The sequence below is a fragment of the Calypte anna genome, chromosome 3 (genome assembly GCF_003957555.1).
Source record: "Calypte anna isolate BGI_N300 chromosome 3, bCalAnn1_v1.p, whole genome shotgun sequence".
NCBI lineage: Eukaryota > Metazoa > Chordata > Aves > Apodiformes > Trochilidae > Calypte > Calypte anna.
In genome coordinates, this window is record NC_044246.1 from 1,408,621 (window position 1) to 1,424,348 (window position 15,728).

At 47.8% G+C, this 15,728-nt stretch overlaps 1 protein-coding gene across 1 annotated transcript in view; it reads right to left on the reverse strand.

Moving 5' to 3' along the window:
* The window catches only part of RPS6KA2 (ribosomal protein S6 kinase A2), a 118,918-nt gene that overhangs the window by 25,409 nt on the left and 77,781 nt on the right, over positions 1-15,728 (reverse strand). The window contains exons 6-10 of the mRNA XM_030446676.1: positions 13,917-14,023; positions 8,060-8,097; positions 7,031-7,173; positions 5,827-5,897; positions 4,960-5,048 (exon numbers count right to left, since the gene is read on the reverse strand). Of these exons, the coding sequence (XP_030302536.1) occupies positions 4,960-5,048; positions 5,827-5,897; positions 7,031-7,173; positions 8,060-8,097; positions 13,917-14,023 (448 nt within the window). The remainder of the gene's footprint in view (positions 1-4,959; positions 5,049-5,826; positions 5,898-7,030; positions 7,174-8,059; positions 8,098-13,916; positions 14,024-15,728) is intronic.

A 15,728-nucleotide genomic window follows, 5' to 3' on the forward strand; every position in this document is an offset into this window, starting at 1 on the left:
AGGGACCTCAGAGCTCATCAAGTCCAACCCTTGATCCACTCCCGCTGCAGTTCCCAGCCCATGGCACTCAGTGCCACATCCAGGCTCTTTGGAAAGATCTCCAGACACGGAGAATCCACTACTTCCCTGGGCAGCCCATTCCAATGCCTGATCACCCTCTCCAGAAAGAAATTCTTTCTCATCTCCAACCTAAACCTCCCCTGGCACAACTTGAGACCTTTTGTGCCCTCTTGTCTTGCTGAGAGTTGCCTGGGAAAAGAGCCCAACCCCCCCCTGGCTCCAACCTCCTTTCAGGGACTTGGAGAGAGTGATGAGGTCTCCCCTGAGCCTCCTCTTCTCCAGCCTCAACACCCCCAGCTCCCTCAGCCCTTCCTCACAGCACTTGTGCTGGATCCCTTCACAGCCTCCTTGCTCTTCTCTGGACCTGCTCCAGCACCTCAAGCTCCTTCCTGAACTTCCTGAGGGGCCCAGAACTGGACACAGGACTCAAGCTGTGGCCTCCCCAGAGCTGAGCAAAGGGGCAGAATCCCTTCCCTGGACCTGCTGGCCACGCTGTTCCTGAGCCAGCCCAGGATGCCATTGGCCTTCTTGGCCACCTGGGCACACTGCTGGCTCATGGTCACCTTCCTGTCAATCCAGACTCCCAGGTCCCTCTCTGTCTGGCTGCTCTCCAGCCACTCTGTGCCCAGCCTGGAGCTCCCCATGGGGTTGTTGTGGCCAAAGTGCAGGACCCGGCACTTGGAATGTTGAACCTCATCCCGTTGGGATCATCCCAACTCTCCAGTCTGTCCAGGTCCCTCTGCAGAGCCCTCCTGCCTTCCAGCTGATCCACACTCCCCCCAGCTTGGTGTCATCTGTGAATTTGCTGATGATGGACTCAATCCCCTCATCTAAATCATCACTAAAGATATTGAACAGCACTGGGCCCAACACTGATCCCTGGGGGACACCACAGCCGCCATTTTGATGCAGCCCCGTTCAGCACCACTCTCTGGGCCCGGCCCTCCAGCCAGTTCCTAACCCAGCACAGAGTGCCCCTGTCCAAGCTGGGGGCTGACAGCTTTTTCAGGAGGATGCTGTGGGAGACGGTGTCAAAGGCTTTGCTGAAGTCCAGGCAGACCACATCCACCTTCCCCTCATCCACCAGTCGGGTAACCCGATCATAAAAGGAGCTCAGGTTGGTCAGGCATGACCTGCCCTTCCCTGTCAACTCAACCATTTTCCCCATCAATAATGCAAAGCTTCAAAACAAAATCCCAAAGTCAGGTTTCAGAACACACCCTCACTCTTCCCTTCAGTTTGTGGGGGCATCAAAATCAAATGGCAAATGGTGGCAAATGGCAATGGAGGTTGTCAGAACAAAGAGAGATTTTCAGAGCTTGGCCTTGTTCATTCTGCCAAGGTTCAAACCACTTTGGAGCTCAAACACCTCCCAGATCTGCAGAGTGGGGAAACAAGAGCTGAAAGCCAGTGTTTGATCCACACCATGGCTCATTTATTTCAGCATCAGGGGTTAATTTTCTTGAGGTTTGGAAACAGGCTCCCTAAGCCAACTTTTCTTGTCACTTCAGACTCATCCCTTGCCCTCAAAAGCCTGAAATGCACAAAGCTGCAGCAGTCCCCTTATGGACTGAGCCCTGGACTCACCATTAAGCATCCTCCATCCTTTCATGCTCAACGAGACCATTTCCATCCTCCTGGGTTTTGCTGCTCAATCTGCTGAGCCAGAGAGAGCCTCCTGAAGCTTTCCCCCTCTCTCCCTGGAACACTGAGATCTATTTTTCTGTTACTCTCTGAGATTTTGGTTCCCTTGGATGTTTGCTTTACAGATAACCTTTGCCTTCCTCCCAGCCTTTCAAGAAACCTCAGGTTTAAAACCTTGACCCTTTTATTAGAAGGGGGCTATGAGTGCCATGGCTAAACCAAAGGATTTTTCCTTATTTTAGGGAGTAGCTTTTTATTTCAAGGCTCTGGGTGCAGAAACTCCCCTGGGTCCCTGTTTTGGGTGGGCAGCAGCTTGTGGGGAGCCACAGAAAGAGCAGAACAGACCAAACCCAAGCAGCAGAGGCAGAGGGGCAACAGCAGAAAGGAACAGAGGGAAGGAGTGGGGAAAAGTCTGTGTTGGCTCTTCTGCTGCTTGTGGATTGAACTGAGAAATCCCAGGACTCTTGATTTCCTGGGATGCCAAGCAAATTGCCTGGGAGCAGTTCTAACCTGTTTGTCACTCTCATCTCTCCAGCTCCAGGAGCTCCCAGTTGGGTCAAGAGGTAAAAACCCTTTTTTGGGCCATTTGGGTCTCCTCAGGGCCCCATCAGGCTGCTCAGAGCCCTCTCCAATCTGGCCTTGAATCTTCCCATGGATCTGGCTTCTACCCCCCTTCTCTGGGCAACCCGTTCCCAGTGTTTCACCACCCTTCATGATAGAATTTCCTGCTAATATCTAGTTGAAATCTCCCCTCTTTCAGTTTAAAACCATTACCCCTTGTCCTGTTGCTACAGCCCCGCCAAAAGGTTTGTCCCCAAGGCTTGAGATTGTCCTGGGTTTGTCCTGGGAGAGCTTGGAGGTGGAGAAGGGACCCTACAGGAAAGCTGGGGAGGGACTTCTAAAGAAGAAACCCCCACAAATAGATGTGATTTTAAAATCAAATATAAACCAGTGCTGCTCTCTTCATCTCATTCAGCTGGTATGACTGCTCCTTTTTTTTTTTTCCCTTTAAAAGCCAAAGCCCCAGCCTGCAATGACCCTGCAGCTGGCATTGCCCATGACCTGGCCAAATGCAATTAATTTCTTCATGAAACTCCCAAGCAAAGGTGCAGATGGCACAGGACACAGGATCCAGTACATCCTTCTGCTTTCCCACAGTTTAAATAGGATTACTAACAGAGTAAGAAAGGAGGGAATAGGTTTAGGGCAATACAGAAGAAATCCCCCTGTGAAAATGTGCTCAGCAAACAGACAGCAACAAAAGGTGTGAGAGAGAGAGGGGGAGACAAATCTGATTCCTTCTTCTGCCCCCCACCTGGGACTGGCAGGGAAATGACAGAGAATTAAACAGAAAGCTCTGTCTCAGCTGGATGAGCATCTGCAGCTGGGAGCTTAAACCCTTCATCAAAGGTGAAGGGGTTTGGGAGGGGTTTTCTCTCTCCACTGAAAAACAAAACCACAAACTAGCAGCAGGGTTTGGGGCCCCAGGGTTTGGATTTCCAGGGTTCTGATACTCAGGGTTTGCATCCTTAGGATTTGGGTCCCCAGTGTTCTGATGCCCAGCGTCTGGGTCCCCAGGATTTGGATCCCCAGGATTTACATCCCCAGTTTTCTGATCCCTAGGGTTTGGGTCCCCAGGTTTAGATTCCCAGGGCTTGGATCCCCAGGGTTTGGGTCCTCAGGTTTGGATCCCCAGGGTCTGGATCCCCAGGGTTTGGGTCATCAGGTTTGGATTCCCAGCATTTAGATCCCAACCATTTGGATTCCTAGGATTTGGATCCCCAGGGTTTGGATCCTCAGGTTTGGATTCCTAGGGTTTGGATTCCTAGGGTTTGGATCCCCAGGGTTCTGATCCCCAGGGTTTGGATCCCCAGGGTTCTGATCCCCAGGGTTTGGATCCCCAGCATTTAGATCCCAACCATTTGGATCCCCAGGGTTTGGGTCCCCAGGTTTGGATTCCCAGGGCTTGGATCCCCAGGGTTTGGATTCCTAGGATTTGAATCCCCAGGGTTTGGATCCCCAGGATTTAGATTCCCAGTTTTCTGATTCCCAGGGTTTGGATTCCCAGGGTTTGGGTCCCCAGGGTTTGGGTCCCCAGGGTTTGGATCCCCAGGGTTTGGATCCTCAGGTTTGGATTCCTAGGGTTTGGATCCCCAGGGTTCTGATCCCCAGGGTTTGGATCCCCAGCATTTAGATCCCAACCATTTGGATTCCCAGGGTTTGGATCCCCAGGATTTAGATTCCCAGTTTTCTGATTCCCAGGGTTTGGATCCCCAGGGCTTGGATCCCCAGGGTTTGGATTCCTAGGGTTTGGATTCCCAGGGTTTGGAGCCCCAGCATTTAGATCCCAATCAGTTAGATTCCCAGGGTTTGGATCCCCAGAGTTTGGGTCCCCAGGTTTAGATTCCCAGGGCTTGGATCCCCAGGGTTTGGGTCCTCAGGTTTGGATCCCCAGGGTCTGGATCCCCAGGGTTTGGGTCATCAGGTTTGGATTCCCAGCATTTAGATCCCAACCATTTGGATTCCCAGGGTTTGGATCCCCAGGGTTTGGATTCCTAGGATTTGGATCCCCAGGGTTCTGATCCCCAGGGTTTGGATCCCCAGCATTTAGATCCCAACCATTTGGATCCCCAGGGTTTGGGTCCCCAGGGCTTGGATCCCCAGGGTTTGGATTCCTAGGATTTGAATCCCCAGGGTTTGGATCCCCAGGGTTTGGGTCCTCAGGTTTGGATTCCCACGGTCTGGATCCCCAGGGTTTGGGTCCCCAGGGTTTGGGTCCCCAGGGTTTGGGTCCCCAGGTTTGGATCCCCAGGGTTTGGATCCTCAGGTTTGGATTCCTAGGGTTTGGATCCCCAGGGTTCTGATCCCCAGGGTTTGGATCCCCAGCATTTAGATCCCAACCATTTGGATTCCCAGGGTTTGGATCCCCAGGATTTAGATTCCCAGTTTTCTGATTCCCAGGGTTTGGATCCCCAGGGCTTGGATCCCCAGGGCTTGGATCCCCAGGGTTTGGATTCCCAGGGTTTGGATTCCCAGGGTTTGGAGCCCCAGTATTTAGATCCCAATCAGTTAGATTCCCAGGGTTTGGATCCCCAGAGTTTGGGTCCCCAGGGTTTGCCTCTGCTCTTTGCAGCTTTCTCCAGGGTTACCCAAGCTTCTCCATACTGAGGGGAGAAATGCAGGACACTGCAGATGGAGAGGAAAACTCTGGGCAGAGGAGCTCTGGAGGCTCCTGGGCAGAGGTCCCAGACGTACCTAGGCGGTTGGAGGGGTTCCTTTTGAAGAGGGCTCTCAGCAGGCTCTGGGCTTCTGCACTCAGGAACTGGGGCATCCCCAGCTTGGCTCTGAAAGAACACAACACTTGACAAGAAAATAGAGTTTTCCAAAGCTTTCCTCCAGCCTGCTGTGGGTTCTGAAGTGGAGGTGGGGTGGGCAGACTGAGAGAGGAGCTCAGACTGGTCTGGGGGGGCTGGAGGTTGAACCATTGGCCTTGCTGGGGGTACAGGAGAGCTAAAGATTCCCATAACACCTTTGGCAGCCTCAATAAGTAACTTTCCTATAGTTTTTTTGTTGTTGTTGTTGTTTTTGGTTTGGTTTTTTTTTCTTTTACTTCCCCAATTTTTAAGCTTGGTGTAATAGATTTGGGAATCAGGAGGGATTTAAGCAAACAAACTTCATGAATAGACTAAAGCTCAAATGGATTAAAGAGCAAAAAACTTCTCCCCTTTTGGTGCTTCACTGGCATAGAGGAAAACATGTAATACTGGGCAGAGAGAAGCTTCAGACCCTGAGGTCTGCACTTACCATTAGTGAATGATACAACTGCAAAGGAAAAGGTTTAAAACTTGGCAGCAAGAGAACCAGAAGCTGCCCTGCAGGTGTCTGACTGCTCCCACTTTGGCTGAGTGCTGACAGTCCTTGTTCCAGCCAGCAAGGAACATGGCTTTGGGAAGGCCCTCTCAGGAGCTGACCTGGGGCAATCTGATGAAACTCATGGCTACAGAGCCCTGAGAAATGAATTCAGCACGTTCTGGCTCTCTGCCTTTCATATATCTTGGGCCTCGGGGCTGCCTGGAGGGTGCAGGTGATTTAGAGAGGAAAAAAAGCAGCGTGGGTACTCACTTGAGGATGAGTGCCATGGTCTCCTTTCTGTCCTTCCCCTGGAAGGGCAACGACCCTGTCAGCATCTCAAACTGTGGAATAAGAACAAGAAGATGAATGAGATGAGCCTGGGGTGGTCTCTGCAGGTGAGGGACATCACACACACCTCCTGTTCCCAACACAACTCAACACCTGGGGAAAATCTAGTGATTTTCAGTGATCCAACAGCTGTGCTCCAGGACAAAGTGGGACAGCAAGCCTGGAGCATGCAGGATGGGAAGGACCAACAAAACAACTCAACTCAACACAACACAACTCAACTCAACTCAACACAACACAACTCAACACAACTCAACTCAACTCAAAGCCTTCTCACAAACTGGTTACACTGCTATTTGGGGTCACATTTTGGTGTGTTTGGGAAGAAGTTGGGGTTGTTCAGCCTGGAGGAGGCTCCCAGGTGAGCTCAGAGCAACCTTCCAATATCTGAAGGGACTACAAGAAAGCTGGGGGAGGGCTTTGGACATGGGGGGGTAGGGAGAGGAGAAGGGAAATGGGTTAAAACTTGAAGAGGGGAGATTGAGGTTGGAGATGGGGAAGAAATTCTTTAATCTGAGGGTGCTGAGCCCCTGTGCCAGGTTTCCCAGAGAAGCTGTGGCTGCCCCATCCCTGGCAGTGTCTCAGCCCAGGTTGGATGGGGCTTGGAGCACCCTGGGCTGTGGGAGGTGTCCCTGCCCATGGGGTTGGGACTGGAGGAGCTTTAAGGTCCCTTCCAACAATAAGAAAACATATAAGAAAACAGTAACTGTGAATCTGTTCTGCTACTTTGGGTAGGAGGGCAGAGGAGATGTTTAGAGCCAGACATGAAGTGACTCTAATGAACTGAAGGAATAATGTGCATTAGGAACAAATAAGGCAATAAAACACACAGTAGAAACAAGAAAAAAAAAAACCACAAACAAAGCACTTTAAAAAGCCTTTGGGATTGTAAAATATAAACAAAACTTAGAAAACACCAAGGTCTTAACCCCTGCTTGGTCTGGGAGAAGCAAGTGGTGGCTGGGAGAGCTGGAGCAAAGCAGCTCATCCTCTAGGGAGAAAGAGCAGCTCGGGAAGAGCTGGGGCTCCAAAAGCTGGTCCAGCAGCCCTTCCCTGCTGGGATCACTGGTTTGGACCTCAGGGATCTGCTGACTTCTCTCCAACCACCCTCAGGTTCCCCACCTACCATCAGCACACCAAACGACCACCAGTCCGCGCTCTGCGTGTGTCCCCGCCGGTTGACCACCTCTGGGGCCATGTACTCTATTGTCCCACAGAAGGAATATGCTCTCTTGTCATGGTCAATGGCTTCTTTACTCAGGCCAAAATCTAAAAAAAAATAAAGAATTAGAAAAAAAATGAAATAATAAAAAAGAATTGAAACAACAAACACTTATTGGGTCTTCTCGATATTCTCGATCGCCTCAACTGTTCCATCAAAAGCCACCACCCAAGTGATGGAGCAACTTCTGGTGCCTGGTTGGCACTTTGAAGAACTTTTAGGAACTTTTAGAAACTTTTAAGTAGTAATCCTTTTCTCTGCCCTCTAGCACAGTGATAATTCAGGGAGTTGAACGTGGAGTGAGCGATGAAACTGGAATCATCCTTCCCCCCGTGGTGGTAAGAAACCCAGGCTGAACATTGCCCACCAGTCAGAAGAACAGGTTCACCAAGATGATGTGATGTTCTTCATGTGCTGTGCAACAGGGGTGTCTGAGGGATTGCAAGGGAAGAGGAAGAGAAGAGGAAGAGAAGTGGAAGAGAGAGAAGAGAAAAGGAGAGGAGAGGAGAGGAGAGGAGAGGAGAGGAGAGGAGAGGAGAAAAGAGAAGAGAAGAGAAGAGAAGAGAAGAGAAGAGAAAAGAGAAGAGAAGAGAAGAGAAGAGAAGAGAAGAGAAGAGAAGAGAAGAGAAGAGGAAGAGAAGAGAAGAGAAGAGAAGAGAAGAGAAGAGAAGAGAAGAGAAGAGAAGAGAAGAGAAGAGAAGGAGCCCACCCTTCACAGAATCAGCAGAGCTGGAAGGGACCTCTGGAGATGAAGTCCAACCCCCCCACTAAAGCAGGATCACCCTGAGCACATTCACTCAAACTCACTGGTTCATGAGGTTTTGGAAGCAATTTTTTTTTTTTCTTTCCAAGCCAGCACCACATGGCATGGGACACATGGCAAGGAAATAAAAGATCATCAGGTAGACATCAAGGTGTCCATTCCTCCCTTACCTGTTATCTTGATGTGGCCCTCTTCATCAAGGAGAATGCTGCCAAGGAAAAAACAACAAAGCAAACATTTCTTCATCAGGCAGACAGGGAGTGCAGTTAACACGAATAAACCAGGGTTAATACAGGTAAGGAGAGATGCAAGATTCTAATGAAGAGCCCCTCTGCCTCCAGAGAGAAAAACGACCCCCAGATGTCTGTCCCAGCTCCTGAGCATCCTACAGCAGCTGTCAGCAGGGGATGGAGCTGAAGGGTTCCTGCTCTTTTCACAACAGTGAAAGCAAACACAGAAAATACTCAGGGTTTGGACTCCTTGGACCAAACACTGACTCCAGGGGTGGCCACGTTCATGCTGAAATACTAAAAGTGATTGTAGAGCAGAGTGACAAGCCATGAGCTGACTGGGTGGACCTCAGCCCCTTCTCATTTGTTCTGGACAGAGGCAGAAATGAAATTTCAGCCCAGAAGCCAAGTCCCAGTGTCTGTCACCTGCCAAGAGGTTTTATTCCCACAGAGGCATCCCAGCATCTTCCTGGGAAAAGCTCCCAACCAGCAGTGCTGGGCTGGAGGGCAACCAGAACCCTGGAGCTGAAAAATTGTGAGTTTGGGTAATTTGTTGCTACCAAGGCAGCAATCAGGGTGCTGTTTCTTCACCTCTGATCAGAATGAGTGGATTTGTCTTCCCAAAAGGGTTCTGGTGAGGTGTCAGCTGCTTTGATATTCCCCTTCTCTCAGCAAGGCACCTCAATTATTCAGGAGGAAAATAACCAGAAGTGAAACAAACACATTGGGCTCTGCTTTTGGGAAAGGTTGGCTGAATACTGAAAGATAATTGGAAAGAAATGATCTGTCATTCATTCTGTGGTCAGAGCAGCCTCTCACCATGTCATCCATCAAAGGGCAGCAGCTGAGTCACTCCAACCTGTGCCACAATTAAAGCTTTTTGCTGCTTGACAAAAGCACCTTCCCCTCTAGTCTTTCTCCCCAGCTTTCCCCAAGAGGCATCATACTTAAGGGCCAGGCTAGAACAGCCATGCCCAAGGTATTGCTGCCAGCACAAGCCCTGATCCATCCCTGTGCTCCAGAGGGGAGCAGGATGAAGCCCCCAGGCTGGGCACAGGGCAGGGACTCAGCTCCACAGCTCTGCCTCTGGGAAGCAGCTGCCAGGATCCCCTCTGGTGCTGCCCCAAGACCCAGAAAAACCCCTCAGAACAACACCACAATTCACAGGGTGTGGGATTTCCCCCCTGCAACAGCCATTTTCTGTCTTTTCCATTTTGTACCCAGAGCCCTTGCTGTTTCCTATGGACACAGCACACGTTTTGCATCTCTTTGGCCTCACGAGGTTTTCCACCTTCCCCTCTCTAAAGAGAGAGAGGCAACAGGGACACAGCTAGTGCAGAACTTTGCTTTGGGTTTAGTCAGTCTGAGCCAACAGAGTTTGTAGGGGCAACATTTTACTTTTCCTTTCCCTTTCCCTTTCTCTTTCTCTTTCTCTTTCTCTTTTCTTTCTCTTCTCTTCTCTTTCTCTTTCTCTTTCTCTTCTCTTTCTCTTTCTCTTTCTCTTTCTCTTTCTCTTTCTCTTTCTCTTTCTTTCTCCTTCTCCTTCTCTCTTCTCCTTTCTCTTTCTCTTTCTCTTTCTCTTTCTCTTTCTCTTTCTCTTTCTCTTTCTCTTTCTCTTCTCTTCTCCTTTCTCTTTCTCTTTCTCCTTTCTCTTCTCTTTCTCTTTCTCTTCTCTTTCTCTTTCTCTTTCTCTTTCTCTTTTCTCTCTTTCTCTTTCTCTTTCTTCTTTCTCTTTCTCTTTCTCTTCTCTTCTCTTTCTCTTTCTCTTCTCTTTCTCTTCTCTTCTCTTTCTCTTTCTCTTTCTCTTTCTCTTCTCTTCTCTTTCTCTTTCTCTTTCTCTTTCTCTTTCTCTTTCTCCTTTCTCTTTCTCTTTCTCTTTCTCTTTCTCTTTCTCTTTCTCTTTCTCTTTCTCTTTCTCTTTCTCTTTCTCTTTCTCTTTCTCTTCTCTTTCTCTTTCTCTTCTTTCTCTTTCTCTTTCTCTTTCTCTTTCTCTTTCTCTTTCTCTTTCTCTTTCTCTTTCTCTTTCTCTTTTCTCTTCTCCTTCTCCTTCTCCTTCTCTTTCTCTTTCTCTTCTCTTTCTCTTTCTCTTTCTCTTTCTCTTTCTCTTTCTCTTTCTCTCTCTCTCTCCCTCTCTCTCTTTTCTCTTCTCTTTCTCTTTCTCTTCTTTCTCTTTCTCTTTCTCTTTCTCTTTCTCTTTCTCTTTCTCTTTCTCTTTCTCTTTCTCTTTCTCTTTCTCTTTCTCTTTCTCTTTCTCTTTTTCTCTTTCTCTTCTCTTCTCTTTCTTTCTCTTTCTCTTTCTTCTTCTCTCTTCTCTTTTCCTTTTTCATTTCCTTTTTCTTTTTCTTCTTTTTTTTCCACTTTGATTCCCTGAGTAAAACTCCATGTTAACAATCCCCAGCTGTGAATTATTGGAAGTGCAACCAGAATTTCCACTCTGGGAGCTGCTATAAAGCTGGCTGTCCCAGTGGCCTCCTTTGTGGAACAAGGTGCTGCTGAGCCACACTGAAACCCAAGTTGTTATTCCCTGAGGCTTCTTTCTGTTTAGGAACTCCAGGCTGCTCCCTAGGGCAAAGAGACCAAGCCAGAAAAATGGAATCATATTAGAAAGTAGAGTATGATGCATGTGGAATGTCATATTCTGGGGTTTAAGAGTGAGAGTGACTTAGAAGTAACTTTTCCTTCTGCAAATGCACAGACTATTATTATTATTATTGTTGTTGTTATTATTATTATTATTATTATTATTAATTTTTGCCTTTTTTTTTTCAGTCTCTAGGTAACCAGATGCACGTTTGTCCAGGCACCCTGTTTGTATGAGCAGGAGGATGGAGGGATGCTCACTGCCTGTGGATCTGCATCCTCTGCCCCCTAAAACTTGACCTCCAGTTCCCTCCTGGTCCCTGACCCCCTTTGCCCAATGCCTCTGCTGGAGCTCCCCATGGCCCTGGATGGGCTCTGCCAAGACATCCAGTGCTATGGGCATGGACCCAAAGCTGCAGTGGATGCAAAAAATCAGAGGCCAGGAGTGAGAAAAAGGGAATTTTTGCACTGAATTCATTGGAGAAGCCATGCAGAAGCAACAAGCACTCTACCTGGTGCTGCTTCTCTGAGCATTCTCTCTGCCTTCCCTGTTTTTTTATCTGTATCACTTTCCAGTTCCTCTCCATTCCCTGCTGGCAGCAGCAGGAACCCCATTGTGAGAAGCACAATTACTGTGCAGGAGCAGCCCAGCTGAAAGGAGGCTGAGATGGTTTGCAGAATGAAGAAGAAGAAGGAAAAAAAAAAAAGTACAAAAAAACCCCCAGGAGTTGTTCGTGTGATTCAGACTTCAGAAAAACCTTTGTTCTCCATCAATGCTTTGAGATTACAAAAGCCATAAGAAGCTCTTCAGAGCTAAGGGGGCTGTAGCCCCATGGGCTGCTAACCTCTCAGTACAAGATTTCCTCATTTCTGGGGCTTCAGTGTAAGGTTTGAGTGTGTTTATGGGATACTGCCCATTGCCAGCCTCTTCTGTGTTAAAAAAAACCCCAAACATTGTTGGTTCAGGGTTGGCTGCTTGGCCCACAACCATTCCAGCTGCTCTCATCCATCCCAGGTTCAGAGAATTCCTTGGAAAAACAGAGGCTCAAAGTCTCCAGGTTAGAGGCAGGAAAACTGAACTAAGAGCTGAGAAACATCAAAATACAGGAGAAACTCCTGCCAGAAGTTCTTCTTCTTAGTGGTTTTTGTGTTCCTGCAACTTTAGCAGAGGGATAAAGACCCTTTGGTGAGGTTATTCCATAGTGGAATCTTAACACGTAAATCAAGGCCATAGCAATTCTCTCCTGTTTCTCTCTTTATTTTAAATTCTGATTCCTGTCTTTTAGGCTTCACTTTGAACCCTTAATGCACCAAATTGTGAATTTTTTTGTGTGTGTGTGAATTTTTTAATTTTAATTATGCTTTAAGTTTCTCTCCAAGCCAGATCACTTGTGCAAGAAACCTCCAACCCTCACTTTCTGATTTCCAAAAACTGAAGCCAAAAACTTCAGAAAAGAAAACCTGGAGACCCTCATTAACCTGAAAGCCCTTCTCAAGGGCTCTTTCATTTGTCCCTCACTGATTCCCAGCTCTCCCCTCTCCAGGCAGGAGCTGCCCTCAGGACTGAGCTGCTTTGCTTGGGTTTTCTAAAACAGAGTTGGGCAGCTCAGGAGCTGCTGTGTGAGCAGTAAAGCTCTGAACCTTCTACAGACACTGAGGGCATTGCAGCAAAACCCACTGCTGCACAACAGAACTGTACCAGGGGGCACCTGAAGGTATAAAAAAGACAAAATTTAATGGTAATAATGATAAAAATAATAATTAAAATAATAATTAAAAATAAAATAAATAATAATAAAATAAACATAATCATAATCATAATAATAATAATGATGATGATGATGATGATGATGGCTGTGCATTCTCAGAAGGAAAAGTTACTTCTAAGTCACTCCCACTCTTAAACCACAGCATAAGGAATTCCACATGCATCATACTCTACTTTCTAATAAGATCCCATTTTTCTGGCTTGGTCTCTTTGCCCTAGGGAACAGCCTGGAGTTCCTAAAGAGAAAGAAGCCTCAGGGAATAACTCCTCAGGTACTAAGCACCAGGGAAACCACTGGAACCACCAAGATAACTCCAGCAGAAGAACTGAGCTGCAGCAGTTCCAGGGAAGAAGCTTCTGCTTGTTCCAAACAAGACTTGAACCAGAAAACCCCATTTTTTGCCTTTTTGTAGGAAGTGCAGCTAACTGTATAACAACTCCCAGAGTAGGAATTCTGGTTGTACTCAGAATTCATTTGTAGCTTTGAGTGTTAACGTGGCTCTTTGCTCAGGGAATCTTAAAAAAAAAAAATAAAAAATGAAATTTTAATGTTCTGAGGGTTCTCCCAAGGGGTCTGAACAGTTCTGGTTTCCAACCAGTCTGCTGGGACTCTTAGGACCAACCTTGTAGTTGTTCAACTAGAACACTGCCAGGGGGTCTCCTACAGAGGCCATGGGGTCTCAGCAGCTGCTTTCAGTGTGACACTGGCACTGATGGATTATTATTTTTATTTTTTAATTATTTTATAATGTTTAATTCCTCCATTTGAGGCACAGCAGCTTGCGATGCAGAAATTTAAGTGCTCTCCCCCCCTTGCAGCTCTGGTCAGTGAGAGATGAACTTCAAAACACAAAGTGACACAGGATGATGCTCAGCACCCCAAAAATCCAGGCTCTGGGAGTCCCAGGCACAGGGAATGGATTTAACATGCACTTCATTCTCTCCTCTGTTTCTGATTTTCCTCCCAAAGCAAAAAAAAAAAAATGCTGGCATGTGCCTGGAAAGTGATGTGAAGAGCCTGATGGTCACACCTCCCCTGAGCTGATCTGCACGCTGCTTGTCAGAAGGGCTCCTTTATTTAGTTAAAGTTTTTATAGCAAACATGGCCCAAACCAGACTGAAACAATGGCAGAGGGCATTCTGTAGGAGGGGGAAGTGGAGTTACTTCAGGCTGCTCACAGGAAACCCAGGGTTTCCTGTGAAAATCAATGGATTAAATCAATCAGGGAGCAGCACTTCTCTTTGGGGTATTTTGGTTTGGTTTGGGTTTTTTTGTTTGTTTTTTGTTTGTTTTTTGGGTTTTTGTTTGTTTGTGTTTTTTTTTTTTTTTTATTATTTTTGTGCTCTTTTTTTTTTTTTTTTGGCACCTTTTGCCTTACCAGCACGACAAGGAGCAGCAACACCTACGAGCTCAGCTATTTGTGCTCCCTCTCTTTCTCCCCAACTCACTTCTCAGGTTTCAGATCCCTGTAAATGATCCCCAGCCCGTGCAGATGGTCCAAGGCCAAGGCCAGCTCAGCTAGGTAGAACTTGACATCCTCTTCTGTAAACATCACCTGGAGAGAAGGAAAAGCAGAAAGTGCCTGCTGAGTGCTGGGGTTACAGAGAGCTGGGGAAGGAATTGGGATGCTGGCAGGACCATCCCATGAAGAGTTCTCCCCAGGTTCTCCCCATCAAACAAACCCTGAGCTGTTGTTTCTCAGGTCCCCTGGGTCTGGCTGCTTCATCTCACCCCAACATGGACCAAGTCCTCACCCTTCAGCTTTGCAAAGGAATGGAAACACCCAGCATGTTCCCCACCTCTTCATTTGCTGACACCTCGGCACTGGGCTGCCAAATTCCCACAAAATAATTGGGATTGGCCTCCTGGGGGAAGGGAAATGCTTCCATGTCAGAGCAGAACAGGGAATGGGGAGACTCAGAGCCCCTGGGAGTGATGGATTGGGGGGATACCAGTGATGCCCAAAGAGCTGATGTGTTCCTGCCATCCAGGGATGGATGAGGCTGGGATGAGGCAGCTGCCTCCTTCCTAGAGATGCTGTGGTGAAGGTGGAAAGAAACTTTTGTCATCCAAAACCTCACTAAGCTCAGAAAAACTCAACAAACCCCATTGGCTCCATGTGATTAATTTCTCCTTCATTAAATATCTCAATCCATTCAGTGATGCTGCTGCAGAAAAAGGAGCTGATTTATTTGGTGTACAACTCTAGGTACCAGAAGTAAAATGAGTCAGCTCAATACAGATTTATGTCTCAGACCTAAATGTAAACAGCTGCAGAAAAGTTTTAGTTTTAAAGCTTAAAGTTTTAGTTTCAAAATGAAGTCTTTGCTCTTGAAAAGGGGCACTCACAAACCTGAGTGCTCTGAGAAGCTGCAGAAGGCTGAGAGCAAAAGGCTGGGATTTAGAGATATCCCATTAATTAATGAAGAGCATCAGTGCAAAGGGCAGGCAGGAAAAGGACACACAAGGAATATTCTGACAAAAAAAAAAAAAAAATTAATTTGCCTGAACATAAAACCTGCATGAGTTATCAAAACAAGCTGAAATTATTCATCAGGTTTAAAACAAATACTGGAGGCAAGAGATGAGATCAGTGGGATCAGGGGAAATCTGATCTCTGCAGGTTTGCCTTGTGCATGGCAAATGGATCGGGAAGATGGAGCAGGGGAGAGAGAAACTTTGCATGTTGGGGGGGCATGGGATCTGAGAGAAGGTGCCCTGAAACCAACCCCACTGTCCCAAAGCCCTGAGTAACAAACTGCAGACACCACAAATGTTCCCACAACCCCTAACAACCCCTAACACCCCCTAACAGCCCCTAGCAAACCCTAACACCCCTAACACCTCCTAACACCCCCTAACACCCCCTAACACCCCCTGACACCCCCTGACACCCCCCAATAGCCCCTAACAACCCCTAACACCCCCTAACCTTCCCCTAACAGCCCTTAACAACCCCTAACAGCCCCTGACATCCCCTAGCACCCCCTGACGACCCCTAACACCCCCTGGCACCCCCTAACAACCCTTAACAACCCCTAACAGCCCCTAACACCCCCTAACTCCCCCTAACAACCTCTAACATCCCCTAACCTTCCCCTAACAGCCCCTAACAGCCCCTAACAGCCCCTAACAGCCCCTAACAGCCCCTAACAGCCCCTAACCTTCCCCTAACAACCTCTAACACCCCCTAACAACCCCTAACACCCCCCAACACCCCCCAACACCCCCCAACACCCCCCAACACCCCCCAACAGCCC